At 34.2% G+C, this 28,000-nt stretch overlaps 1 protein-coding gene across 1 annotated transcript; it reads left to right on the forward strand.

The window, feature by feature from the left end:
- The first annotated feature begins 243 nt into the window (after positions 1 to 243).
- On the forward strand, positions 244 to 25,414 carry LOC148621788 (A-kinase anchor protein 1, mitochondrial-like). Its single transcript, XM_088576480.1, has 8 exons — positions 244 to 862; positions 11,054 to 11,261; positions 11,655 to 11,818; positions 13,728 to 13,908; positions 14,935 to 15,082; positions 15,588 to 15,655; positions 17,373 to 17,509; positions 18,147 to 25,414. The coding sequence occupies exons 3-8, from the start codon at positions 11,687 to 11,689 to the stop codon at positions 18,210 to 18,212; spliced, it is 732 nt and encodes a 243-aa protein (XP_088432606.1). The 5' UTR covers positions 244 to 862; positions 11,054 to 11,261; positions 11,655 to 11,686; the 3' UTR covers positions 18,213 to 25,414.
- The last annotated feature ends 2,586 nt before the right edge of the window (positions 25,415 to 28,000 follow it).

A 28,000-nucleotide genomic window follows, 5' to 3' on the forward strand; every position in this document is an offset into this window, starting at 1 on the left:
AAATGACCATATCAAGAGAAAAAAGAACAGTTGGAAATCATCACAATGGTCCTGACTTAGTACAGGCATTTGCAATAACTATAGTTATCTTTTTTTTTTTTTAAGATAAAGCAAGTTTAATAAACGTACAAAGTACACATTATCTTAAAAGTATTATGACATATAAATGCCGACTTTCAAAGTCAATTACTTTTATTAGAGTTATCTCCCTTTCGATTTGATCGATATTTTGTGACGTCATTCATTGCATTCCTGGTGGTTGAAGCTGTTGAAAAAATATTCGAAAGTTTAATCCGCAAACATCTACGATAATAGGCATCATAGAAGAATGAAACCACCAACAAGAAAACGCAGGGCAACACAGAAATCGTTTGGTACTACCAATAAGCTGAGTAAAACACGAAAAGCGGACAGTAACAGACGTCAAACACAAAGAAACCTTGTGAATGAAAATCCGCCATCTTCCCCAGCAAGTGCCAGCAGCTGACAATGGTGTGGTCCAAACTTCAGAAGTGACTCAATCACACTCTAAACAAAACTAACTCACTGTTCATCGTCTGAATATAGCTGAAATGTTGCTGCTCGGACGTTAAACCCCAACAAACAAACAAAGACTCGAAACAAATTTTCCAGTTCTCGACACCCGACAGCGGCGACCATGCACACAAACAGCGGTCGTATACCACAGGCAATCAACAACAGAGTCAGGACAGGACTTTCAGCAGGGAACGTCGATAGGTCGACAGCGACAGATAACACCGGGATTCACAAAAAACGGAAAGACCGGCAGGGATTGACACAAACAGGCCGATTGTGACACCAAGCCCAGTAACTGGATCAGTAGCCATGCTGTCGAATACAGGTACGTTTAATGATACGCGTGGATGTTTGTTTTTTGGGGTTTAACGTCAGAGCAGCAATATTTCAGCTATATTCAGACAATGAACATGAAAATGATGATGAAATGAAAAAGGGATGGGACACAAGGACAATGGGGTCGACACATTTTGATTGCCACTGGAAATAGGGAGAGGTGGGTAGGGTCTGGCAATTTAGCCTCCTGTGGCGGAGCCCTATGGTTCCTACTCCTGGAGAATACCTCAGTAGGGTTCTTTAACGTGCGAGGAACGTGGCATCTTTCCCAACACGGTGCACCACTATGGTTTGCGGTCAGGTTTTCCGTATTATAGCCTGACAACACTAGCATGTAATACGCCAGGGGTACCCCATTCAACCACCTGGGGCACATATCCCAGTTGCTCTGTGGGCAAAGCGCCCTAGCCCCCAGCTAGGGTTCTGAGCACTATTTAGTCGCCTTTTACGACAAGCTTAGCGCTGCTGCAGGCCAATTCTTTTGAAAAAAGCCGTGGTTAACCAAAAAACCTGATCAAATATTCAATATATACACGTGGACAACAGTCTTCATAATTTATATGAGCATTGTTTTAGAAAGACGGCCAGATAAAGCTCAAGATATGTTAAATTACATGCAAACTGTACGCTTCGCAGCCTAGATTTAGAACAATAATTGGATACAATATGACGAGCAATATGGGCTCAAAAAAGGTAATTATCCTGAATCGTCATGTGGACTAGTTCATCAAGAGTTATGGGTCTTATTTGTTGCCAATGCCTTTTCTAGTGCTAGCCTCCCTTTTGTCCGACAATCTGTTGCTATATTTAACCAAAATGTTCCATCACAGCAGACTTTTCTACCTTTCAATCTCCCCCCTTTCGTCAAAGAGAGACACCAAAACGAGACAAAAAATGTTTCAAATATAACGACAAATACTGCAAGTTTGGTAAGTTGTGCAGGTTCGAACATCAATGCTCAAAGTGCAATGCAGGACATCCCGCATACAAATGTAGACGATTCTAATGCAGATTTTAATTAAATTTTTGATTTAAGTCATTCACCTATTGTAACCTCAGTAGTTCAGTCTTGTTTTCAAAGATATCCGGACAAAGTAGACGTGCAGTTTTTGATAGACGGTCTTGAATTTGGGTTAAAATTGAATTATTCAGGCCCCCGAAGTATGTGTATTCACAAGAATTGGAGAAGTGTTGATTACTATCCTGAGGACGTTCGTAGGGAGAATTTAAAAAGAATTATCAATGGGGAGGATAGCAGGACCATTCTTGAGTCCCCTTTTTCCTACCTTTCGTTGTTCTCTTGGGCTCATTCCCAAAAGGTCACCCGGAGAATATAGGATGGTTATGAATTTGTCATATTTTCAAAATAAACCGGTCAATGATTTCATAGACCATGAGCCCCGTGCAGGTCCGGGTGTCAAAAGAATAGGCCTGCAGCAGCGCTAAGCTTGTCGTAAAAGGCGACTAAATAGTGCTCAGAAACCTAGCCGGGGGCTAGGCGCTCTGCCCACAGAGCAACTGGGATGTGTGCCCCAGGTGGTGGAATGGGGTACCCCTAGCGTGTTACATGCTGGGGTTGTCAGGCTATAATACGGAAAACCTGACCGCAAACCATAGTGGTGCACCGTGTTGGGAAAGATGCCACGCTCCTCGCACGTTAAAAAAACCCTACTGTGGTATTCTCCCGGAGTAGGAACCATAGGGCTCCGCCACAGGAGGCTAAATTGCCAGACCCTACTCACCTCTCCCTATTTTCAGTGGCAACCAAAATTTGTCGACCCCATTATCCTTCTGGCCCATCCCATTTTTCATTTCATCATCATTTCATGTTCATCGCCCGAATATACCTGAAATATTGCTGCTCGGGCGTTAAACACCAACAAAAAAAACAAAACAAATTTCTTTTTCAGCCTTGACTACATCAATCTTTAATATCAATTCACTGACCACCGATTCTAGTCTGACAATTTCCTCAAAGGTTGTTTTTTGTTTTTGTTTTTGTTTTTTTTTTTTTTGGTTTTTTTTTTTTGGTTTTTTTGCTGTCTCATCCCCCTTTTGGTCCATTTCTGGAATTGAAGTTATCTCTCCACTGTCCTGGCATGATTTTCTACCATTTCATCTCATCTGGACTTAATACTGCTATGTCTTCATAGATATCCTCATAGATAAAAACGAACAAATAGTCCCTCATAACTAGACAAAGATTCATTTAACTCTTATCCACTTGAGTCATTTGGTGATGGTCTGGCTCCGACCCCCGAGTTCGACCTACAATAGTTTCCAAGAAAACAACCATTAAATTTTGATTGCTGTCAATTCTGTCCAAAATTTTAGATTTCCCAATTTAATTGTTAGGACCAAAGTTCTTATTTGAGTCATTCTCCTAAGTGGGTAGTTGTGGGCTAAGCCCTTTGAGTCTCTAGCCTAGGTGGAAAGTTCTTGTCTTATACTTGCTGAAATCATTCTGCAGGGCCTTAAAAGTTTTCTCATCATTGTCTTATTCATGGTTGGTTGGGGTTATGAGTGTAATTTTGAACAGATAGACTGTTCGAAAAAACCTCCATTTCTGATGTTGTGCTTATTTTAGGATTTCCATCCTTACTGCTAAGGCTTCGGCCTCAATTTCAGATTTATGGCTAGATTATCTTAATCTCAATTTCATTTCTGATTCAATTGTCAAAACACTGGTTAAGGAGAGAGTGCATTAAGTCTGTGTTAAATCCTTAATAGACTTGGCCAACTCTGGCAGGCTTTCATCTTTACTCATAACTCCTGATTGAATTTTTGCTCTGAATAATTCTATTTCACTGCTGAAGCATGTCTTTTGTTTTAAACCATAATAATCTCTTCTGGTCTCAATATCCAGTTCATTTAAAAAGAAGAGCTATTGCTCCACCTTTTAAGCTACCAGCCAAACAAAGGGATTTTGTTGTGTTATTCCAACAATTTATGTCCGCTTATATCTCGAATTTGGCCTGATATTCGTCTAAGTCTTCACCCCTTCAAATAGATGTGGCTTCATTGTAACATTTATGAGATTCTTTTAACCTGATTTTACAATACAGCAGTTTTTGTTCTGATCACTAACATTTTCTGTACTCAATAAAATATGATCATATGTTTGTATTGGTTTTCATTAAACAAAGGTTGGGCTGAGTCAACCTCCTCATCAATTATATTTTCGAAAGGAATCTTTACACCATTTTCAATTTCTTATACTACTTGCATGGATCCTTTGATTTGGTATTTGGTTGATTCAACAGTCAGGATATTTCAGTCTATCTTCTATATGCTTGAAGCGGCGACTATTAATTTTGATGACTCGACCATAGACCGAACGCTTGGCTGCTCAAATTCTACACGAGCATTTTACCACGAGACCTCTATTCAGTCCAATGTGACTGTTTAGTGTAGTTCGAGTGTCATTTACTTTTGTTATTTTCGTTACTTTATGTTCTTTGTTGTTTTGTCTGTTTTCCATGTCTGGTCTTTGTCCCTGGATCACATTCTTCTGATTTCCGCTTGACTTGGTTTCCGTGATTATCCTTTTAAAACCCAGTTATTTCAATGAACAAATACATATGAATAATGATAAAATGATAAATATCTAACACACGTAGTGGAGGTCAGTTACTTAACACCCTCAGTTTGTAATAGTGAAGTTTCCGTCAGTTTACCCCTCGGTGTAATAAGAATAAACTTCGTACAATTGTTTAGTTCCATAAATTTCAAGTCATGTTGAGTTTTTAACGCGAGGCATTTTTCAATTTATATTTTCCAATATCTGTCATTCACTGTTGCTGGTATTCATACGATAACAATTTGTTTTAATCTAGTTCTCAAACATTTGGTATTATGAAATACAGATCAACTCCGATTTTCAGCACAACCCTTTTAAGTATATTCTTGTCATTCATGACCGAAGGGTTTTGATTTCATTGCTATATTTCCCCACAAAGGCGCATCCTTAATGTTTCATTAATTATTGTACCCGTTATGTACTATACAAATAAGTGCAACGTCACATCCGTTCGGCCCCGTGCATCTGCAATTATTTTAAACTACCGCAGGTCCGGGTGTTAAAAGAATAGGCCTGCAGCAGCGCTAAGCCTGTCGTCAAAGGCGACTAAATAGTGCTCACAACCCTAGCGGGGGGCTAGGGCGCTCTGCCCACAGAGCAACTGGGATGTGTGCCCAAGGTGGTGGAATGGGGTACCCCTGGCGTGTTACATGCTGGGGTTGTCAGGCTATAATACGGAAAACCTGACCGCAAACCATAGTGGTGCACCGTGTAAGGAAAGATGCCACGTTCCTCGCACGTTAAAAAAACCCTACTGTGGTATTCTCCCGGAGTAGGAACCATAGGGCTCCGCCACAGGAGGCTAAATTGCCCTACCCTACCCACCTCTCCCTATTTTCAGTGGCAACCAAAATTTGTCGACCCCATTGTCCTTGTGTCCCATCCCTTTTTCATTTCATCATCATTTCATGTTCATTCTATCATCAATTTCATGTTCATCGTCTGAATATAGCTGAAATATTGCTGCTCGGACGTTAAACCCCAACAAACAAACAAACAAACATAAGTATCAATTTCACTTTCTGCAATGCTCTTTGTTTCTTTTTTTTTCTTTTTTTTTTTTTTTGATTTCCTCCAATCTCGACATAAAATGTTACGTCAAGTTGAACAACATTTGGATCCGATGAATGACGTGCTCCTGTGGACATGTCGTGTACTGTGACAATAGATATTTTTAAGAATTCCAATTTTTTTTATATAGAATTGAATTGAGCACCGATAGGATACACACTCGTTAAGATGGTTAGAGATTAAAATTTTAATCATGGCGTACATTGTTTTACGCCATGATGAAACAGGTAATGGAGAAGCCTGTAAACATAAATGGTCAAACATCATTCAGTTGCCATAGTGATGGACGATATTCACTTACAAAATAAAATTAAAAAAAACTATTCATTGAGTGGTCATTTGTTGCAACGCTATGCAAAGCTCAACAACAATACATAACCACTTTATATAAGTAGATATCGTCCATCACGTGCATATAAGAGGATATTAACTGCATTCGTCTTTCAGTTTGTTCGTTCTAAGTTTTGTTTGGTTCTTCTAGGGTCAATTTTAATCTCCATTTATTAGCTTTCACTTCGCAAGATTACACCACATAACAAAGTACATTGTATATATTACCCTATTTCATTTTCTTCCAGATCAACTTTGATTTCATGATTCTGACTGTATTATCAACTGTTTTTATGTTGTTTTCTCAAGTCAAGTCCTTCTATCAGTCCTGGTTTTAGATAATACATTTATGAAGCCCCGTGCAGGTCCGGGTGTTAAAAGAATAGGCCTGCAGCAGCGCTAAGCTTGTCGTATAAGGCGACTAAATAGTGCTGAGAAACCTAGCAGGGGGCTAGGCGCTCTGCCCACAGAGCAACTGGGATGTGTGTCCCAGGTGGTGGAATGGGGTACCCCTGGCGTGTTACATGCTGGGGTTGTCAGGCTATAATACGGAAAACCTGACCGCAAACCATAGTGATGCACCGTGTTGGGAAAGATGCCACGTTCCTCGCACGTTAAAGAACCCTACTGTGGTATTCGATAGGAGTAGGAACCATAGGGCTCCGCCACAGGAGGCTAAATTGCCCGACATTACCCATCCCCCCCTTTTTCCAGTGGCAATCAAAATTTGTCGACCCTGTCATCCTTGTGTCCCATTTTTTTTTATTTCATGTTCATTTTATCATCCATTTCATGTTCATCGTCTGAATATAGCTGAAATATTGCTGCATGGACGTTAAACCCCAACAAACAAACAAACAAATAAACATTTATGAATGTTTAGCATAATCCATGAAAAATGCTGCTAGCAGACGATTCTGATCTATTATGTCCAGGCATTTATCTGACAGTATCGAAGGCAGCTGCATCTGTTGCAGTTATCATCACAGTCCTGATCATGAAACTTCACCATTGTTCTCCCAAACAGTGGAGAGTTCCCAAGTGGGTAAGAATCATGGTCTTAGGAATTCTAGCAATGTTGTGCGCTGTGACTGTGTCAGTGGAGTTAGATAATTGAAACTTGAATACAGAATATGTAGACAGAAAATGTCTTATGAAGACGATACACAACAGTCACCAGTAAGATAAAACTCATCTGTAATACTGATCAAAGGGAAGTAATTCGAAATTCTGATGATACTTTATTCGATGATGATATTTCTGATGAATCGCCTTTGAATTGTTACAGCCCCGTGCAGGTCCGGGTGTCAAAAGAATAGGCCTGCAGCAGCGCTAAGCTCTCGTAAAAGGCGACTAAATAGTGCTCAGAACACTAACCGGGGCCCGACCCTACCTACGTCCCCTATTTCCAGTGGCAATTCATCTAAAAAAGGACAACCTATATATCTCAAGGTGCGTCAAGGAATTACTGATTTATTATACAGGAGTAAACATTGGTCGGCATCATTGAAAGTTCGAAACTGTTTAACAAATCTCATTATTAAAATAAAGATGTATGTAGGTTGTATTTGAAATGTACTTTAAATAAGAAATTTCTCGGAGTTAACTTGACACATTTTAGCAGTCAAAAATGACTGGCTGAGGACGCCATCTCGTCCTTGTTTGGACAACATCTTGTAACTTATATAATTATTACTGACAAAGTTCCCAGTCCAATACTTTCAACGTGTTTTAATTATATTTATAAATAGTATACTATCAATTTACAAGTGCAAAAATTTTAATTAAAATATCAAAAGATTGCATTATTACTCGATAAAAATACTAAGTAATATTTCTACATATTTTCCACTTATTGGACGTAGCTGTAAATAAAAAAACAACACATCAACAAATGATAAACATGTACAAAATATAATAAAAAAAGATGATTCTGAATTTTTAATGACATGACCGATTTTTTTTATATTAACTGGAGTGCTCCGAATTACCTGAGAAACAAACACAACACACATCGTATCTTACAATGAATTCCCCGTTATGCCTCATTGAATTTTTACGACTATTGTAATATACAAACGGTCGGTGTTGGTTAGAATCTTGGTGGTGAACACTCAAAATGTCGGTGTAACAACAAGTTTCACTCTGATCGGTATTGAGGGTTAGAGAAACAAATGTCGCTGAGTGTAATGTACCATATTAGGATATGCATATTGTCAGATTTTATGGGTTTTTTTTTTATGTTTAAATTTTGTAGAAATGACGACTGATGGACTTGGGCGTTTTTCAGCAAACCTTGGGTTTGATGCATTGTCTGCAACTCCTCCTCAATAACTTGCAGGATTGTTATGAAACTTAACTTGGTAGCATGTTAAATGACTATAATGGAATGTGCATATTGTCAGGAATTTATTTTGGGGCCAAAATTGTAGAAATGATGGCTGTTGAACTTTGATGTTAATCAGCAGATCTTGGGTCTGATGTGTTGTCCGCAACTCCTTCTTAATGCTTTGCAGGATTGTAATAAAACTCGACGGAGTGTTAGATTTCCATAGAGATGTGTGCATATTTCCAGGAATTTATGTTTTAAGTAAATTTGCTGTCATGTTTTGTCATTGTGTTGTCAACAAAAAAAAGTAGTACTGATTTCTGTTTGGAGTTTGGTATTTTAGATTGGCAGCAAAATTGTGTGTCAAAAGTGCTAAGTCTTTCCCCATAAAAATTGTATTCAATATGAATCGTGTGTTTACTCTGGTCCCCAAATGTACACGGTTCAACAGGCTGCAGGGTTTATTAGTCCCATTATGGGCAATGACTAGTTTTTTTTGTTTGACCCCAATGTTTCAAAGTAGTGTCCCTGCTCACTTAGCAAATTTTGCATGCTGATTTTGGCCATGATGACACCCTGTGAAAAATTTCTTGATTCAACTTTGAACAGTGTTTCTAAATCTGCTCTTACATGTGAACACAGCGGTTTCTTACAATTTAAGTATACACAAATGTAGTGTATTGACCTCTATGACATTGTATCACAAGGTTCATTACCGCCAAAGTCAGCCAGGGATTGATTTTGGTACCAGATATGAACTCGTGATCATAACCATGGAGGGAATAGGAGAGAAAAAGGGACCAAAACAAACATTTTTCAGTTCTGGTCAATAAACTTGAGTCATATACTGTAAAAGTGAAAATTTTCGCGTGGGGGTTATTTTCGCTACTTTCGCGATAAAAAAATATTCGCGAAAATATCCCCCACGCGAATTATTTGGAATTTCTATGTATTATTTCAGGTCTTGAGTGAACACCGACAATATGTCCATTATTATTTTGGGTGTCCTAGTTTGGTTATTTTCATTGATTATGCAGGTTTATATGTTCAATTAATAGAACGTTGTTTCATTCGTAAGTTGAAAGACATGTAATTTAATTTTATGTATCAATTTTATTACAAATTACAGCAACAAATCAAAATATTATCAAGGATGCATGTCAATCGTCAAAATATCGCTGTTTACAACATTCAGAAACTTTCACTGGGCATGTGCAGAATAAGAGGTTCACATGGGGAGTCCAGTGGCCTCAAACGATCACTGAATATATTCAGTTTCTTTTTCAAACTTCTCGTGACATTTAATAACCCATTTGGCGTGTAGCGGCTTTACAACGGATGTTCGTAAGTCAATTTTCACGTGTTTGCGTTCTTCGCCGGATTTTCTATCCTTCAACATTTTAGCAAACTCATCGGCGTACCAAAGTTGAAATTGTTTTTTAATGTCATCTTTGTATCGTTTGTTGATCATTTGATCGAGAGGCTGCAGTGGGTCAGTACAACTTGCAGGCACAAAAACATGACAAATCCCCGACTTTCTCAACAGTGATAGTAATGTTTCACTTCTGTGTGCCTTGAAAACATCAAATTTGGCTAAAGCTGTTTGGTCTTGTTTAGTCACAGGTAAAAACTCTCTAACCGACTCGACGTACGGAATTATGACTTTTTTTCAATAAAAGTGACGGGCAGCTCTAGTGGCTCCATGTTCTATTGTGTAGCGGGCTATCTTAGCTTTCTGTTCTGGAGTATAATGAATATATTCCCCACGTTTTCTTTTCCTTGATTCAGACCCTGGAGTTTTAGCAACATATTCGACTTCCATAATGTCATTTAATTCCTCCGTAAGTTTTTGTTTTTCTGGCGTAGAATGCTTTGTTGGGTCTGGTAATCCAATTTTTTTCGGAGTTTGGTCTAGCCATTGACGAAGCATTTCAATTGCCACAAAATCCGTCTGTATTTAGATGTAAATACGACTACATGTAGTTAGTAAAGTTCACCCTGAAATATAGATTTAAACCCTTAGGGTAAGCCCTGGACTTGGTTAATCAGTGAAAGAAGGATAACTCTGTTTCATTTTATTTCCAACGATTGCGTAATTTCACATTTTGGTAAGAAATTTTCCGCGAAAATTTCCACTTTTACAGTAGATCTGTATCAAGTGAAAGTAGTACTGGATGCCATACCACTTAAAGTAGGTTTCAATAGGTTTAACAGGTTATGACTGTCACCTTTAGGACTTGGGAACCAAAGGAGGGCAAAAAAAAAAACCTTTGTATTAACTACCAGTCCATATAAAATTCAGACACTGCCTGTGGTAAGATGATACATGGTAAAGAAAAACCCATGAATCAGATAATGTTTTTTTGGTCAACACATGCTATATTTTTATGCGACAATAGTCCTTTCTGTATTTAGATCTGTACTTTTGAGAAAACTACAATTTAACTTCCCACTAAAATCAACCAAATCACACCAAATCAAGAACGATAACTCTTGCAAAGTGCTAATTTCATGTACAATCTGTATAAATTTTATCTCAAAAGCGCAACAACCAAAAGAAAAACTAAGTCTGGTCATGTGATCTATAACAGTTTCTGAACAAGAAATAAAACTGAATTTGGTGGGTTTTTGACATGCATGAATCACCTCCTGTCTGATTTTTAGAAAGACTGCTACTTAATATCTTACAGCTGATGTCTGATTGCAAGTTTTTAAAATTCTATGTTCAACTACTTTTATTCTTGTCAGAATCTTATGCTTTGTTAAAAATTTAATCACAATCCAAATCTTTATCTGTATAGAGTGTGAATATTATGTTAACGCTTGTCCAAGCTGTCCAAATTCTGCATTTTATTTTGTTTCATTTGCAGGCTTTATTGGATAGTGATAAAGGAATTAATGGGGTCCCAAACTCAAAAGTTGTTTTGTCATATCGGTGTAACTTTCCTACAGAGCTTTGTGGTCGTTTGATAGGGAAGTATGGAAAAAATATCAACTACATCAAGGAAAGATCAGGGGCTAATGTTGCTCTGAATACAAATCCATTTACACCAGCTTTTCAGCTGTGTACTGTTGAAGGTAAGGTTGTAAACTTTTTCAGCCTTTAAAGACAGGATTTGGTATTAGTATATGAATAGATTTTATTTCGACAAACTTCACTTCATAACTCCATTGTTCATTATTTTGTCAGTGTGTGAGTAATGATGAGACAACAGTGGAAAATATTACATACATAGCATCATTGTGTTTGTATCCGTATTATGAAGCTATTAAATTATGTTTCTTTTTTTTTCAAATTTTAGGCAAAAACATACAAATATCTGAAGATGGAAGTCATGAAATTGTTAATTTAGTAATCTCATTAATTTTGGCTAAAATTAATTCATGGTACAACTTAGTACTGTTAATACATTGTACAGAGATACCAGGTAGAATAATTACAAATCGAAACGTTAGGTGATTTATTTTTAGGCACCCAAAAGCAAATAGATAATGCCTTGGGAATGATTGGCAAGAGGTTCCCTGAAGTTGATCTGAGTCCTGTAAACATTCCGACCTTGAACGACCCTCAGCCTCCTGTAGCCAATCCTCTTCTAATGCCAGAGATCATGCAGGTAATGCCGGGAATTACTCAGGTAATATAACTTTCTGATTTTTTGTGGTGTGGGCTTTCCAGCGGCTAACTAATTTTACTGCAGAATTCTCTGATTAATTACCAGGGTTTGGTATTGTGAACTAGTTTATAATGGTTTTGATAGCAACTAAAATGAGGTGAACTTACCATTGTAAAGTATACCCTTTGATTGCTAATAGGTTTGATATGGACTCAATTATATTAGAAAGAATTCTGTAGTGAAGTAGTTCTGGAAAGGTGTAGGTGAGTTTTTGTACTCATTGATGAGCTCTGTGTAATAGACCATTTCATAATTCATTGTTATTCTAGTGGTGCCAAAAAAAGAAAAACAGATGGTTTTATTTCAAGTCAAATAACATCATACATACACTGTTAACCTAGTTTTTGCTTACATGTATATTGGTTAATCAATAAGGATTATTACAATCAAGTAGTAAAACTTCAAAAATCTTAAAGTATTAGACTATTTGATAGAAATATAGAGCTATTTTGTCATAAAAAATAATCTCTTGTCATGTGACAAGTTTGATTTTTGAATATAAAACTGTATTTTACTATGAAGAACCATGAACATGTCTGCTCATAAATACAGCCTCACATAATTGTAATTCTCTAAAACTACAAGAGAATTGTTATTGCAATTGTATAATGAAATGGTCTATACAGAGCTGGTTTATACTTAAAACAATGTTGGCATTTTGTGGTGGAAGAAAGGTCCCTTAGCTAGAATGTTTCATTTTTGGTATCTTGGTGGTATGCATGTTGAAATATAGCATTTTCCTCATTTTTACTACTTAAATTATATTGTGATTTAGTTGAAAGGTTCCAGTTTTTCATTCACAAACCATTGATAAAAGAATCAGTGAGGACTTCAGGACAAATACGGTGTGTGAAAGTATCTTTTTGTTAGATTCAATCTTTTTTTCCCACAGCTCTCCATATAAGTTGTATCTTGAGCTAAACCAACATAAATCAGATGAGTTTTTTATCCTGGGACTTTACAATTTACCTAACTGAATCCACGGACTAGGGCTCAGTTAGATACCTCTTATAGTCCTTATTCTTGTTATAGAGTTATGAATTTCCACACTTTACGATAATGGGTCACACTTGTATCTAAGATAATGGGTCACACTTGTGGGACACTTTCGTTGTTTGTTTTGCTTTATAAATTCTGAAATTCAAATTTTTGCAACATTTGCATTTGTCAGACTGTCCAACATTTATGTAGATCAATTAACTCTCCATGATGAACTAATATAATTTTTTTGATATACCATTTTCAATGTGCCATATATATGGATGTATTCATACTTTTCAGATTGAATGTGAGGTACATAGTTGTATAAATTTTGTAGTCGGAAGGTATAGTTGTTGTAACATCAAAAAAGGAAAGATTAGTACATGTTTTATATACCATGGGCATCTTAACCATCAGTTTAATACATAAGATGCTATATTTTGAATTATTTTGGTTCGTTGAAACTTCTTGTAACTTTTGAGATATGCATAAATATTATCATTAGAAATGTCATCCACACTTCCCTCATTGTCATTTCCTGTCATTGACATTGTCACTTTGTTTTTTCTTGTAATTGATTAAATACTGAAGAATTTTACCTTGGTAATTTGTGACAAGAACAAGAAGACAAAAAAGAAAAAAAAAACAACACTTGAAAGAAAATATTGAAGTGAATACAACAATGGTTTACTTTCAGGGATAGATTCAGATATGGCACTCCATTATTTATGCTAGTGCTCAGTTGTTAAAGGATGGCTTTAACTTGAATCCAGGCCAGTGCATACTGCTGTTTATATAACTAAACTCTAATGTTTGACTCCTTGTACATCAACACTTTAGATGTAGCTTTGTCCAGTAACTTAAAATGTCTATTTCTATACTTTAATAGCTCCAGCTGCCCGAGGGTGTCTCAGTAGATGTGGTGGTTTCTAACATTGTGGACACTGGACATATCTTCATGCAGCAACCCACGCATCCATCATTCCCATCACTGGAGAGGTTGAACCAGTATATGAATGCTTGTTACACACAGGATGGGGTGGTCCCACAGTTACCTAGACCTTTAGAAGGTAATCATCTACTGTTACCATTTTTCATACTGTTGGACACCTATGCAGTCAAACCTGTATTAAGCAGTCTCCTCTGGGGAATACTCAGAGTGGCCTTTATAGAGAGGTGACCTGTGGAATGAGGTTACAAATTGTGATGTAGAAATACTTTGATGTCAACATATAATCCCATATTCCTTTAGATTGTACGATCTCTGATTGTCATAATATTACATGAATTTATCTTTCATTTTCGGAAGTAGATTCATGTATTTAAAAATATATTCATTCATAAGATCATTCAGATAAAAATATATGACAATAAAAAAACAAAATATTTCGTCATTTCCCGTTTTAAGTTGTTGTCACCGTCTACATTTTTTTCAATGTCCTTAATTTCTGCTTTTCTTTTTGGCAATTTTAGTGATTTGTGTTTTTTCCAACATCCATTTCCTTTACAATGGCACAGACACCTTTTCCACTATTTAATTTTTTTATTGCCTCATTTGTTTCCATTTTCCGTTTCTGAGACATTTTGTTGCAACTCAAACTTTCATATTTAAAATGGAGACTTGAGTTTTTACAACTTTATCACTGACCAGTGAGTAAATTTCACACCTTTACTATTGAATCTTTAATTTTGTTTTCATTGTAATACTGATTTAATCCCTTCGGCAACCTAATTTTCTATATTTACATGTTCTAAATATAATTAAGTCATGTGATACGGTACTGTTATCGGGTCATGTGATAAACCAAATGTTTACAAAACGGCCGGTATAAGAAGTAAAAAAAAGTGCCCATGGCCACGTTAGGGATGTGACTGCTGATTTGAGTTAAAATAAATGGAGAAAACAATTGGGTGGGTTTCGAAGTGACCGTTAAGTTATTAGAGGTGACTGGCAGGGCAGGATTGACTACTGTGTTGAAAATATTTTTTCAGTACTTTCAAAACAGTTTTGAGTTCGAACTTTATGGTTGTATCAGGGTGTGACCCACTAATCATGTTAAATAAGTTTCTATATAATGTTTTTTTTTTTTTTTTAGTTGGTGTGATATGTGTTGCTCCAGTAATGGATGGTTGGTACAGAGCCCAGGTCACTGCTGTGTATGATGATAATGATGAATGTGATGTTAAATTTGTTGATTATGGGGGATTTTCCAGACTATCTGGAACTGATCTGAGACAGATAAGGTAAGTTAATCATTGAAATGAATATTTTAGGTTTGTGTTGACGATAAAAACTGCCTTGATGGATTTTAATGAAATTTACACAGATTAAAGCTATAGCAGGAAGGAAGGTGCCTATTGTAGATGGATGATACTCTTGACATACAGATTATTTACCATATTTTTTTTAGTCAAAAGTCAAGATCACCCTTACAAAAAGATTATTTTGAATCTTGTGGAAAGCTCTTGTAAATCCCCAATTTTACACATGCTACAAGAGTGGCGGTGATTAGAAATTCTCATGAATGTCTGTCTTGATGTTTATGAGAACCGCTCAAGTTTTAACATAACGTGTTTGGCCATAATATGCTGTCAAGGTCAGTTTCACTGCATTATGTATTTATTGTGCTGGAGTTGCAGCCCTATTCATCTACTAATTAGGGGTTTCATTTGAAGTGCTTTGATGTTTTGGATTAATTTTCTCTGATTTTATCTGTTATTTAATTGTCTGTTCTGTTCTCTTTAACAGGAGCGACTTCATGACATTACCATTTCAAGGAATAGAATGTTACATGGCTAATATCACCCCCTTACAAGGTAAATAGTATAGTTAGAATTGAGGAGTGCAGTGAAAATCAATCGGCATAAAAAATTAATATTTCGTTCAAATGCCACCCCCTTACAAGATAAATAGTGTTGTTAGAACTGAGTAGTGTATTGTTTATAAATCGGCATAAACCGTTAATATTTCACTCAAATGCCACCCCCTTACAAGATAAATAGTATTGTTAGAACTGAGTAGTGTATTGTGTATACTCGAGTATAAGTCAGTCTGCCTTAATAGGGAAAGACCACCTTTACATTTAGTTAGGCTCATATGAAAAATTATACACTTGTAAACAAAAATAAATAACCTTTTATGCACAATGCACTTTTGTAAAATGCATAAGCTTTGCAAAATTTCGAAATCTTTGAGAAATATGTGAAAAACCATCTTGCAAAACTCTTCTATCTGAAGGAATGGATAGTGTTGATCACATGCAGAATTTATTGATTGATTATTACCGATAGCTTCCGATTGGCTCTTGACGTCTACACCAGTTTGGTACTGATTCAAGTACTGCATATTAATATGTAAACAAAGAATATTCTGTAAATATTTCTAAGATCCTGTTTTTCTAATCACCAAAACATGCTGTGTCGTCAAGCTTATGAATGTACAAATGAGAAATATTCAAACAGTTTTCTGACTGGCAACATGAACACTGTTTGGAAGTACCTGTTATATTTTACTTACATGTTGTGCCTCAATCTCTTTGGAAGTATAGAGGAAAAGTCCCAAATTTGTGCCTCCTTTAGACATTGTAATCAATTACCCACTCACTTTTACTTTACAAACCGACTTAGTGACATCACAGCTCAACAAATCATGGTGGCCTCCATAGATGTGGGAAATTCAAATTCCCTTATGAATCATGATTAATTTGTTCAGAAAAGGAAATTATTTTTTTTTTTTTCAGTTTAATTTTCATGAACATTAAACATGTTAGTTTTGATATTCGTGACTCACATAGTCTTCTCCTTTAAATCAGAACCCCCTATTCTGTCATAATTGACCCGTTTAATAAGTTGTTTTATCTTCATTTTTGCTAAATTTTGTACAACCACTAACCAAAATTTTTTTTAGCTGAAATGTTTTGCCCATTAGTTAGATCTCATCTATAAGTCTGAACCCTTCTCAACAGTTGAAATTTAATCCCAAAAATTTGACTTACATACAAGTATATACGCTACTCAAATATCACTTGCTTACTGTAATGTAAATATATTGGAAGTCTCAAGAAGTTTTGAAATTCATCTTCAGTTAGTTCTATTCATCGTAAGGTATGAGATGTCTGTTTCCTGTTTGTACTGCTAACTTCACACAACGCAACATTCATACTAAATTCATTTGTTGAAAGATATAAATTGTACACTGAATAATATGACTAGTTGAAAATTAATTTCTGCAATTAAATTGGTGTTTAGTCATTCTTGCTTCTTAGACAGATATGCAAATTATTAAAGTTAGATTTTAATGTTAAAGGTTTGTGCAATGGATATTGTCATAATCTGTGAAGGAATCATTTAACAGCAATCCTTAGCAAATGATTTGTGTCATGAGGTCACATTGAATAATAATCAAACTGTTGTCACTATAAATCTGCACTTAGTTGCCAACACTGTGAAATTAACCCATGAACCCTTTAAGAAACCTGATCCATTTCATTGCTCCAACCACATAAATCTCAGTGGAACTATTTTCTTGTTATAGATGAGGAATACTTCAGTTCTGAAGCAGCTGCTGTGTTAGAAGAGCTCACCCAAGGGAAGTTACTTCAGGCCCAGGTTGTAGGGAGAAATGAAGATGGAATAGCTTATTGCCATATATACCAGATCAGTGGAGAGAAAGTAAGTGATATGTCTCATTTTTATCCTGTGATTATAAAATCATGTGACTTTTTTACCACTGGACCGTGATTGCAGACTTATTTACCCCTACGATTTCAGTCTTGTTTGTATGAATTTTGACTGCAAATTAGGCTCTATGATTTGTGAATCTTTCCATAAAAAACATGTTAAAATGACACACAAAGTTCCAAGATTTTATGATTCATTTTCATAAGATATGACTAAAACAATGCTTTGTCTTAAAGTAGCATAAACAGGTACATGATTAAATATCTATGAGAGATTTCTGCCATTATACATTTTCCAAGTTTTCTACATATTTCATAAGAGACACTAATACTGTCAGCCTGTTTAAACTATTTCTCCATTCTTCATGGTAAATTTTAGATTTTAACATGCTATCTGCAGCTTACTTGTTGAAAATCTATTTTTTACCATCTCAGATAGGGATCTAATTCAAACTAACTAGTGAAGGAGAATTAATAAATAACATAAGTGAACTGGGAATTAGATAGTTATGACAAGCAGTTTTATGAATTTGTGAGATTTTTCTTAATGTTTAAACTAACAAAAATCAAAATTAAAGAACTTTAAATACTCAATAAATTACCTAATCAGATCCTGTTTTCTTTTCTAGGTAACATTTGTAAACAGGGAACTAGTCAACCGAGGTGTTGTTAGATGGATTGAGATTTTATCCTGAGAACTGCTGAAGATATACAGCTCTACTCCTGCCAAACCTTGTGTTGTCAATCATATAAAGGGAGATTACTCTTCACTCATGTTTTTATCGTGGTTTTCAGAGATGAAAGTTACAATTTTCTGATTGTGTCGTGATTTTAAATGTATGGATTTTGATCTTGTTGTTTGCATAATGATTTTCATAGATGACATGGAGATGTTTGTTGTTAAAGTATATAGACAGACCTGATGTCTGTTAATGATAGTAGAAGGTTACAGTATTTGTAGTTGGGTTCAAAATTAACAAATGATGAAAGAAAATTTACTGAAATATGATAGGTGTGCTCACTTTTTATCAAACTGTTTTCTAAAAGTAGCAAATTTTTGAATAGGCAGGTATTTGGTTTAAATATGTTTGCTATCTATGAAATAAGTAATGGCATATTCAGATTCAATCCTTGCATATGTCTCCTTTTAAGTAGCACTCCAGCTAAGGATCATGCAAAATGTGATTCATGGGTAAAAATCCTACATATTTTTATTTTTGATGTTTGAAATATCATAGTAAACAGAAATAAACGTGGTTTTTCATATAACCCATGCTCTTAGGAGATGCAAATTATATAGAATGCATTGTAGATTTCAAGATTAAGGGACATAACTCTGTAAATGGCATTAAAATACAATAGAATCTACTATATTTTCAATGTTGATTATCTCCTAAGAGCACGCAGATTTGAATGAATAATTACACATTTCATTACAAAAATAAAAATATGTACCATTTTTTTGGGGTGTATCACATTTTTCAGATTTTGCATGATTCTTACAAAGACAGCTACTTAAATAATCCGTAATGTTACTTCAGGGTGTATCTATAATGATAAGTGAATTTTTTAATAAGCCTTTTTTTACTTTTTTCATGTTCAAGCTTTACCGTAGTGCCATACAGTCAGTGCTTTGAGAATAGAACAATTTTTTACTTTTTTTGTAAATGTTTTATAAAGGCTGTTTTAGAATGTTTCTTCCTGGTTCTTTTCAACAGTAATTTGTAACTTTTTCTTGACATAGTTATTTTATAATTATACTGATAAAAATCAACTACTTAGGTTATACATTTAAATAAAATTTATGAAGATTTTACTCATTAAATCCATACAGTATTGTGTATGGTATAGTCTGATCAAATCATGGACTTGTAATTTATTTTACTGATTTATCCTTAAAAACATCAATATAAAAAAACTAATGCCATTGGGCTATATGATTCTTCCAAGAAAATCCTATAAAGAGTAATCAAGGGAACCAAGGTTATAGCGGTAATCAAAAGAATGTAATCCAGGGACAAAGACCAGACATGGAAAACAGACATACACAACAAAGAATGCAGAGTAACTAAAATAATGCATACAAAGTAACAAAAGCAAATGAGCAACTCGGACTCCACTAAAAACTGGGAGCATGGACCAGGTGCACCTGGACAAATGAATTTACCATACGTCTGGATCCATATCGGCAAAAGAAATAACCAGAAGGTAATTCAGATATGTCAATATCCAAATATACATGATCAGAATATGAAAATAGGAAACATAGACTATACACAATGCATAGCGAACTGAAAGAAATGGACCAGGTGCACCATTAGGGTAAGCGTCCTCTGCTTTTCTAGAAACACCCGCCAAGTTGGTCATAAATATCAAGTTGACAAAATTTTGTTGATTTCTAGTGTTGTTCTTCTAATGAATAAGAAATACTATATTTTCATTGGTTTATGATAGCATGGTTTCAATAAAACAGTTCTTAATTATCTCTCCAGATTCTGCCTACAGTGGTTATAAATATTCTTTACTCCATTAAAACACTACACATGAACTTGATTTTTTAATATACTATTATATTTTCTATTAAAAACCAATCAATTTCAGTTTTTTTGGCTAAGGCTAAAAAAATGTGATATTTCATATTTTGGCAAATCCTAATTGCTACAATCATAAGTTCAGAGATATGAGTGCTTGCTTTGACGTTTGTATTTCGTATATGCTAGTTTTTCTCTGTACATTGGCGTTGATCTATAACATTTGCAAACATGCATATATATTGCAATTTTACTTCAATTTGTTAATCCTTCATAATATATTGGTTAAAACTTCTAATTCACAAATTTACATAATATGTTTTTGTGTTGTGAAACAACTTCTTTTATGAGTCTGTATTTATTTGAGCAAAAGTTGTAATATTTTGAGTTGTGAGTTACATAAAAATATAATTTTAGAGGCTTTAGTTTGTATTTACATTAATTAGCAGATTGAGAGGTTGTTTTTCTTCCATTATAGTCGCTTGTAAGTGACAAAGTATGTTTTTTTTCTTTTGCTATGTAAAGACTCTAGATTGAGATACTGTTAAAATCTGTTCGGTGTCAAATGCTGGTATTTGTATATTCTTAAAAGCTTAAAATTGTTTTACCTAGATAACACAACCTGAATGGAGAACTAAATCTCCTCTATCTTGCAGAGGTGTTTACTTAAGTGGATTCTCAATAGTTTTTATGAAAAATTTGACTTCAAATTACACACTCCTGATTGTAAATCTTTTCCATGTTAAAACAATCACAGAATTTAGGATTTTATGGATCAATTTCATAAAATACAACAACAAAAAAAGATGTGCATAAAGTCCTATAACAGGTCTGATGTTGGAATGTCCTGCTCTTTTTGCTTTAATTTGTAAGTATTGGTACCGATTTATAGCTGTATTTTTATAATGACCTCAAATGACATAAAAGAACAAATTATGCGTAATAGTTTAAGTATATCTCTATTGTATAAATTCTATAATCAACATGAAATATTAGATCTTTTTAAGCTTGGTAGGTTTCATAATACATGAACAAAAAGAAATCAAATAGTATTTGTTACAATCATACTATTGAAGTATTTATTGATCTGTAGTAACAAAGTGAACTTCCTCCTTATACCAACAATGCAGCAGATTACTTATTTGGTTTTTTGTTTTTGTTATTTATTGTTTAGTACTGCATATGAGGATCGAGAACTTCAGATTCCACAGGCTTCACAGTAATTTTTTTTTACCACAGGCCCAAACCATATTTTGGTGAACATTTTTACCAGTCACTGGCTTCAGACTATTGGTTTATATTCCTATCAAATACAATGGCAGCTTCAACCATTTTTGTAGTAATTTGATGGAAAGATAATTCATGGGATGGTCATAAAAAGGTGAGAGGTATTTGATCTAAGTGGGTTTCATTAAAAGTCACTTTAAATTTTGACCCATCACCTGGCTTTAAATTTGAAATTTTTGGAGTGTTAGAGATACTTTATAGAATCAAGTAGTTGTCTCCCTCTGGAAATACTTCGTCCTCATTTTTTCATAATAAAAAAAATAGTAATTAAATAGTAGCATTTACTGTATGTTTTTATTGCACCCAGTAATTTATAATGCTCGGTTTATTTTTGTAAGAAAAGTAAAAAAATCTAAATTATAGATATTGCTAGTTCCACTATAGTGATGCCATGCCATGATAGAGAGTTGTTCCTTAGTATCTACTGCTCATGTATACCCAAAATTACTTACTGTTTTCCTTCACTTTGTACATTTTATATTTATATCATAGTAATATGTAAAGAAAAAGGGATAAAGTGCTTCATGGAAAGATTCCTTTGTGATTCTATAATCCACATTTTACAGGGTATTTACTTAATTCTTGTACAAAATTTAGAATATATTTACAGGCAGTTTTAGTGGAAATGTAACTATATGAAAACACAATTTTTATAACAGGAAAAATACAATTACATGTTTACTTTCACTATTTGTTGGGAATCTCCTATATAGAGCTCACAAGCTGAAGTTTTCAAAGAACATTTTTTATCCCATTTACAGCAATGCAATTTGATTTTAACCTCATTATGAAGCAAAAACATTGAGAGGAATTTGATGACCCCTCTTATAGTATACTGATGTTCATGTGTAAATAGCAAAAAAAATCTATAAACATTTTGAAATAATGGCAGGTATGCAATTATAGTACATACTAACAAATCTGCACATGTAGATAGTATAGTTAATAAAAAATAATCTCAATAAGGATTAGAGGATGTTAAGAACAAAAATATGGCAAATTGAAGGAAGTAGATATTAAACATGTGTACTCTTTTGAGATGTGCATAATTAGTTTCTAATGGTTTTCATTCCACTTTTGTAGTTTGTTTTTTTTTCATTTTAAGGAGGTAGACCTAGGGTAAGGGACATAACTCTCAAAATCAGTGATATGTTTGTATCATATTCATTTTCACCAAAGCCTATCAAGCTTTCATTTGAAACAGAATGAAATCAGTCCAAGTTACTTTGATGCTTGCATAAGATTAATGTAAAATGCTGAAAACAAAACATTCCAACGATTTGTAAGAGTTAAGTCCCTTACCCTAGGTCTACCTCCTTAAACTATGTTTGAGTTGTTTTTGTTTTTGTTAGGGTGCTTTAGTTTACATATATGGTATTTTGTATAAATTATTTATATAATGTAGAGATCTCCTTTGATTGTGTTCCCCCCATATCTCTGGAGGGATTTTGACAAGTGTTAAAGTAGAGGAATATACGAAAAAATACTGCTGTAACTTTTCATACAGTTGTGCCAACATGATGGTGATCTAACCATCCCTGTTTTTCAAAAACCTTATTAGCCAACATATTAAAATTTTTATTTCTCCTCAAACCAAATATAATATCCTTCCTGTGTTGCAAATAAGACACTGACTGGTTATGACATTGTTTATTTCACCTTATACTTTCAATAAACCAAAATTTTCTGGTTGATAAATATTACAAGTGTTTTTTTTCTGATACTGAGTTTCCCCTGTCCTTTCTATTGTACTTAAGACATTTTGAGAACCCTGGATTTATTCTGGTATTTTTTAGGGTGTGATTATAAAATAGGAAATTACCCCATAGTACATTCAATTACAAGAATAAGAATATATTTTTTTAAGAATTGGAACTTGGTTATGTCTATAAATGAGGCTTCCAACATCAGTCAAGTTGCATGTGAATGACATTTCTTTTTGAGAATATGATTAAAATGAGATGTCATTGATGAGATGTTTACAACAGTGAATTGACATTCAAGTGTAAGGTCTTTTTTAGTTCTGATTGATGACTTTTGTGGGAAAGATTCCTAATTTTGAGAAAAATGAAATTTAAAAATTGACAGCATCAGAATTTCTTGTGAAATTTATGTTAATTTAACTTTGTATGAATAGGGAGTTTTTGATGATAAAATTAAATAAATCTGAATGAAACATGTGTTTCCTTTAAAAATTTTATCTGTTGTATCAAATATTGAGAAACTTCAATTTATGATATTTTAAAATCAAATACTTTCGTTATTCTTTGGTTTTAAACAACACAAGTACTTGTCAATGTTGAGTTGGGGATGAAATTCAGGATATACATTAAGAAGTTGTAAGACAATTGTAGTGTATATATTTAAATACAATAGTTAACCCAATTGTTTATACCATGCTTATACATTTGTCAAGATCCACTACAGTTTGTCCAAATTAAGTGTGGACTAAAATACATTTTTCATAGAAATTTAATGGCCATTTATGATTCATGGGACAGGTGCTACATGAAACACTCCCAAAAAGGTTAAATGGTTTACTGAATAAATCTGGACAGGTATGTTTAAGATGCCTCTGGGTATGAACCTACAATACGACACAGATTTGTGGTTCAACTAGAACAAACCACTTCAATTGATCAATCCTTTGTTACCATTGTGACATTTGTCCAGATGATGTTTTTCAGTGTCAGTAAGTTTTTCTCACTACTCCCTGTATAGTGTTATCTCTGCATTCATGGTAGAAATTATTGATCCAAAATTACTATTTACCAGAATTTTGCATCCCATTGGAATACATTATTGAGGAAAATGAAACATTTGCTCTGTGAAGATTTACATATCTTTTTCAAAATCAAAACCTAGAAAAAGTTCTTTGTGATGTTTTTTTGATACATCAGGGGTGGATCCAGGATTTTAGATTAGGGGGGTGGACATTTAAAAATTTGCTGAGTGGAGCAAGACGAAAAAATTTTGAGGTTGTCAACAATTATACAAAACTGTTTTCCTCTGAAACTACATGACTAGTTAGAACCAAACTTGGTATGAATTTTCCTTGGGGTATCCTGCATAGAACTGATGTGGCGATTTTTGATTCGTCAAAAAACATGGCCGCCATTACTGAAAATAGAACATAGGGGTCAGACAGTAGTTTTTCACATATATCTCCTAAACCGTTAGGTTAAGCTGAATTCTGAAGTGGATAAAAGTGTTTAGCATGATGAGATCTATCTCTGGTCAAATTTTGGTTTTAATCCATTAAGCCATGTTGGAGTTATTGCCCTTTTTAAATGATTTTTGCTATTTTTAATGTGATTTCTTTCCAAAATCTTTTCCTCTGACACTACTTGACCAATTGAAACCAAACTTGGTATGAATATTCCTTGGGGTATACTGCATAGAACTGATGTGGGGATTTTTGATTCGTCAAAAAAACATGGCCACCGTTACTAAGAATAGACCATATGGGTCAGACAATAGTTTTTCACATATATCTCCAAAACCGTTAGGTTTATCCAAATTCTTTTAGTAGCTGACATGATCCATATTATTAGGACTACAAGAGTCTTCAGACTCCTTGTAAGAGTTATTGCCTTTGAAAGGGGAAAAATGACTTTTTTGTTTAATAGTTTTCAGTCAATATCTTGAAAACTATGATAGATTAACAGAAACTTTCAATTGTTGAAAAGATCTTGTGATAGTCCTACCAAAGACTTCTTTACTCAAAATTGTTGGAAAACTTCTTGTTTAATTTATTGCCTTTGAAAGGCAAAATTCAAGAAGGTGAGCGATTCAGGCTCCTTGCAGCCTCTTGAAAAATATTTGGCTGTGTAAAAGACACTTTCCACTCAGTTTAAACCAGTTCTTCAGTGTCATCTTTTTGTATCTGGATAACATACAACATTGTAATTAAAGATTTACATAGTATGTATCTAAAGTCCATGCTTAATTTGGATAGATTGTATGACCCACTAGTTACTATTTGTGCACTTTCTGATGCCAATTTTATATATGTGACTTGTATAGTACTGTGTAATTCATTATGTGATTTTGAATCAAGTAGTACTATTTATCTACTAGTTCAAACTTGTTTTATTTTGCCTTCCCTATTATTCTAAATAATGTCGAGCATATATAAGATTTTTTTTGCAAATTAACGTGGTTCTATGGAAAGTACATTGGAAACACCTTTTCCGTAAAAAAAAAAAAATTCAAGTGGTATTATGCGATTGTTGTTAATATTGTCTAATCAATAACTTAGGTTGAAGTGAATCCAATTTGTGAAGTTTTAAGGTATTGTTACTTGCTGCTAGAGAAAGCTTACTATTTAAAATGGGGTCACTTCTACTGTTCTGCAAAATGGGGGCCAAAAGGAGTTAAAAGAGATGCTTATTTAAATTGATGTAGAAGGTATATTTTGCATTCATTTTCAACATTTCTCTTTTTAATTTGTTTCTAATGAAATTCTGTTTTAAGAATATTTAACAGATTTTAAATAGCATTGATCATTTTTTTGGTCAATAGAGGTCAAAGAGTAATCAAGGGAATCAAGATTCTATTGGAAATCAAAAAAATGTAATCCAGGGACAAAGACCAGACATGGAAAACAGACAAACACAACAAAGAACATAAAGTAACTAAAATAACACATACAAAGTAACAAAAGTAAATGAGCAACTCAGACTCCACTAAAAATTGGGAGCATTTACCAGGTGCACTGGTTGGGTAAGTGTCCTCGGTGAGGCCACAACCTAAAAATCAACTTCGTTGTTTATTGTCTGAGGTTGAATTTTTTTTCATTGGAGTCATACAAGGAAATCCCTACCTGTTTTTTTTTTTCAAACAGTACGGGAATATGTCTCGCTGTTTTTTTTTTTGTTTTTGTTTGTTTTTTGGTTTTTTTTGCAACAAAGGAGTGGAAAACATCTTTCTTTTCTTCAAAAGACTTTTCTTTTTTTTTTTTTTTTTCATCTAATTTTGATTAAATTTTTTGTAAATTCATGTTCCTCTTGACAAGGGTTTCAAGAAGTATGCTAGCAAATTTACTCTTATCATTAATTATTTTTGAGATAATGGGGTACAAAGTGATCCATGACAGCAGAACTTTTTACTTATATTTAATTACAAAATATTGTAAAAAAAATGGTATCCAAACCAGTTGTATCCACATTTGTTCCAAGTTAACAGAGTTAAAGTGGCTGCGGTTGCATGCTGTACTTGGTGAACATCAAATGAAGAAAGAGATAATTCAAAATTTGCACTGGTCCATCCTCATATTGAAAAAAAAATACTAAACTGATTGATATTCTATTGATTTCTAATCTTTAAGCATCAGAATTTGTTTACAAAAAAATAAATATTGAGTTTTGTTTACTTCTGTCTTATGTTGTCATGTGTTTAGCATGGAATAGCTTTAACCCAGAAAATTGTAAAAGTCACTTTAAAATAACTTTTATTACCTGTTTAATGTTTTTGATAGCTTAAGAGGAGGATGTTACAATTAACTATTTAAATCTTTTCAGTGATGAAGTTAATGTCAACATCCTTTAGCTACCATGAAATAGCCAGTGATTGTTTCAAGTCCTAGCTACTACTGTAAGAAACTAGCTTTCCATAGCTGCAGTTGCTTAGGACAATGATTCCGTATTTAAGTAATGTTTATGATATAACTGTAGATAATATAACAGGGATATTTGTGTGTGGAAACCTATAGATAGGATTGTTTATGGCACATACGAATAGGCAGTTACGTTAGTTTTTATAATGAACTTGATTGGATTAGCCCCCTTCGTATACTGAATGTGTTCGGTTGTATTTATCTACTTTAACCGCATTTGTTCGATTATACTACGCGTACGAGTTCTTGAAAATAAATCCAAATGGCATCATTTTAACATAGTGAAGCAATATTCTGTCTAGGACCTATTTACTTCTTGAGTAAACATATATTGTTAATATGTATTAGGCTCTGTTTTACTTTATCCGCATCTATGTTGTCAATGAAACGATCGAAGACTCCTACTTATTTATAACTCGTACATTTTAGGAAACTTATAGGAAAAAAAGAAAACAAAAACGTGGCCAATTGTTAATAAGAGATTAACCTGAGAATTTCTTGACTTCACACATATAACTGCTTTGTCGTTAAGTCAAAAGTACACGAAGCGGGATAAGTTGACTTTGGGGGTAATAAGAACGTCTGTAGGGGTAAGCACCTTCCAATGGTGAAATCAAGACCTAAGTGATATACATGTTTTTGATTAATCAAGTTGGTCAACTAATCGGCACTCTACAACTTGTCCTAGTTAAGTTCTTCAGTTTTACAACCCTTCGGTTTTCAACCTTATCAATCAGGGACTATTTCGAACATTTGTCCAGCACGATATTGGTGATGCGAAACAGATCATTGAAATACCGAGAAATCATTGTAATAAAACACTAATAATACACTTTGGGACCTAATGCAATAGGTTCTTGACTTTGTGTGGAAATAATTATCATAATATTGAAAAAAACAGATTTCGTTCGTACCTGATTGATTTTTAATGGATCTTTACACCAATATTTAAACGTACACAATACAGCAACATTTTGCAATAAATGTAATGATTAAAAACATGGGTTAAACAAGGACGAATTTTTATTCAGGTTCTTATACCAGCGTT

This window comes from Perna viridis, chromosome 3 (genome assembly GCF_037379345.1).
Source record: "Perna viridis isolate PV_CMFRI_1.1 ecotype Kerala chromosome 3, ASM3737934v1, whole genome shotgun sequence".
In the NCBI taxonomy this organism is placed as follows: Eukaryota; Metazoa; Mollusca; class Bivalvia; order Mytilida; family Mytilidae; genus Perna; species Perna viridis.